General features: G+C 58.0%; 1 protein-coding gene across 1 annotated transcript in view; it reads left to right on the top strand.

Moving 5' to 3' along the window:
• SEC16B (SEC16 homolog B (S. cerevisiae)) overlaps nt 1-2317 on the top strand; it is a gene marked incomplete at its 3' end in the record, with an annotated part of 19858 nt that overhangs the window by 13271 nt on the left and 4270 nt on the right. The window contains 2 exon segments of the mRNA XM_009704483.1: nt 483-660; nt 1385-1457. Of these exon segments, the coding sequence (XP_009702785.1) occupies nt 483-660; nt 1385-1457 (251 nt within the window).

Raw genomic sequence — 2317 nt, 5'->3', positions numbered from 1 at the left:
GATGGTGATGCTTTGTTGCAAGGCTGGGTGGGCCCTTAGCTCCAGCCCTCCCAGTTCCCGTCCATCCTCGTAGGGTAGGTAAGGGGTTGATGCACAGCCCTGGGAGCTGGGCTGTTTCCAGGGCTCCTGGTGGGCTGTCCTGCAAACCTGCCAATGCCCTGGCCTGGCTGTCAAGTGGGATTAAAGCTGCTCATTTTCCTTGGGAGAGAAATGGATGGTAATAGTTACCTGTCTCTCCGATGTGAAGGGCGTCTTTGACATCGGTGCTTTGACATCTCGGTGGAGGTGGCTGAGACAGCCCTGCTGGGAGGCTCTCTGTGGGGCATGGGATGGGCCAGCACCTCTCTGCAGCAATGCCGGAGAGGGAATAAATCTCACACAAGAGGCTGGTGTTACTTTTACCCCCATATTATGAAGAAGTCCAGCTCCGGTGCTATTTTTCCCCTGGGCCTGTGTGCCCGGCCACGTGCAATTGCTGCGAGGGTCGGTATCTTCCCTGCGGAGCTGAAATGTGTGACAAGCCCCGTTGCCCTCCTGGCTCTGCAGCTAGCCGAGCGGCTGAAGCTCTCCGACCCTCTGCTCCTGGAGATGCCAGAGCAGGACCAGACGCTGGAGCCCACCTGGCTGGTACAGCTCCGAGCCTGCTGCCGGGAGTGGGAGGTAAGGAGGAGCAGGGATGCTGTGGGGCAGCCTGTCTGTGTTGTGGTTTGTCTGCAGGACCATCCTCCTCCTCTGCCCTTGAATCCGAGGGGATGGGTATGGCGGTTCGAGGGCTGCGGTTACCCAGGTGCCTTTCCCCGTGGATCGTGAGCTCAGAGATGTGGTCTCTGCTGTGGGACCTGCAGCTTCAGCGGGAGCAGGAGGGGTTGCAGCGCCCGAGGGTGTAAGCAGTGAGGGCTGTAGAGCTTCGCACGGGGCAAAAAGCTCCTCGTCTTGGCTCAAGGAGGGCTGTCGGGCTGGTGGGTGAATGATGATCCCCTCTTGCAGTGAGGGTGTTGCAGAGGATGCTGGCGGAGCATCACCTTGCAGATGTGTGCTATCGAGTCCCTTAACTATGTTCTGGTCCTTGGAATAATGCTCTTTGTTCAGTTTTCGTGTCTTCTTTTGGTTTTGTGCCCTTCTATGTCTCCAGTTTCCCCTCCTGCCTGCTCTCAGCAGGACAGGGGTGCTGCAGCCCCCTTCACTTGCTGGGAAAGAGCTGTGACCCTGCTGGTGTGGGTCTCACCTGTAACCTGGGCTCCTGCAGCCTGGGGTGGGGCAGGAGCCCCAGACCTACCAGCACCATGTTTTTCTTTACATCGGCTTCGTGGTTTCCTTAGTCTCTCCCCTCTGCCATCCCCTTTTCCATCTGTTTTATCACGTTTTTCCCTCTGACTCCTTGCAGGTGGAAGATGACCTCCCTCCGGAGGTGGCACCAGCTCAGCCAAGGCTCTCCTGGGCTGCTGCATCGTCGGCAGGTAAAGAAAACGGAGCAGCAGGTTGCAATCGCTGCAGCGGGTTTCTCCGCAGGTGGAGTTGTGCTGCCGTGGGCTGGGGAGCAGGAGCATTTCTCAGCAGCTGCTCCTTACATCCCCCCTAAAGCTCAACATTTTGCTCCCACCTGGATGCATCCCTCTGGCGTGGAGCTGCCAGGGATGGGCTGCAAAGCGAGGGGTCGATGCTCATGCCCTCCGTACGAAGTCTGAGTAGTTGGGCATAATTACCGCAGCTTTGGGAGTCCCTGTGGGTGCTGTGGGAGGAGAAGGGCGACCGGGGGCGGGCGGCTGAACCAAGCACGTGCCTCCCGGCGGAGACGATCCCATTCCCGGGCAGTCTTTTGAGGATGCAAATTGGAGCTGAACTAAGGGGATTTCACACTTGCAGAGCGAAAGATTTGGGAAGGATCTCATCTCGCTGCGTGCCGGGCTGCAGCATCCCTTTTGGTGAAGCCCCAGTGTTTCCCCTTCCCTGCTGCCTCTTTTATCCTTTTGCTTTGCTTCTTGGTGACCCCAAGAGTCCCCTCCAGTGACATCCAGAGGGTCAAGCAACATCATGATGAGGGACATGAACCTCCCCGGGTGGCTGTCAAGGGAAGGGCTGGAGAGCTTTCCTTTCCTAGCTGGGCAGCGTGTCCATCGGGATGTCCCATCGAGGAGAAGTCAGGGGCTGGTGACCCATCGGTGTTGCTTGACAGCCATCTCCACCAGCAGGATGCCCCGGCAAATCCCGCGCCTCCTTGCTGCTGCTCAGATCTAGCGTTCTGCTGGGAACGCCGGCACTGATGGGTGGAGAATAAAGGCTGGTCCAGACAGGATAAAACATGACAAATTCCTCCAAG

Source organism: Cariama cristata, unplaced genomic scaffold (genome assembly GCF_000690535.1).
Source record: "Cariama cristata isolate BGI_N322 unplaced genomic scaffold, ASM69053v1 scaffold23277, whole genome shotgun sequence".
Taxonomy (NCBI): Eukaryota; Metazoa; Chordata; class Aves; order Cariamiformes; family Cariamidae; genus Cariama; species Cariama cristata.
Note: the sequence above shows the minus strand (reverse complement) of the source record. Positions and strands in the feature narration are given on the sequence as shown.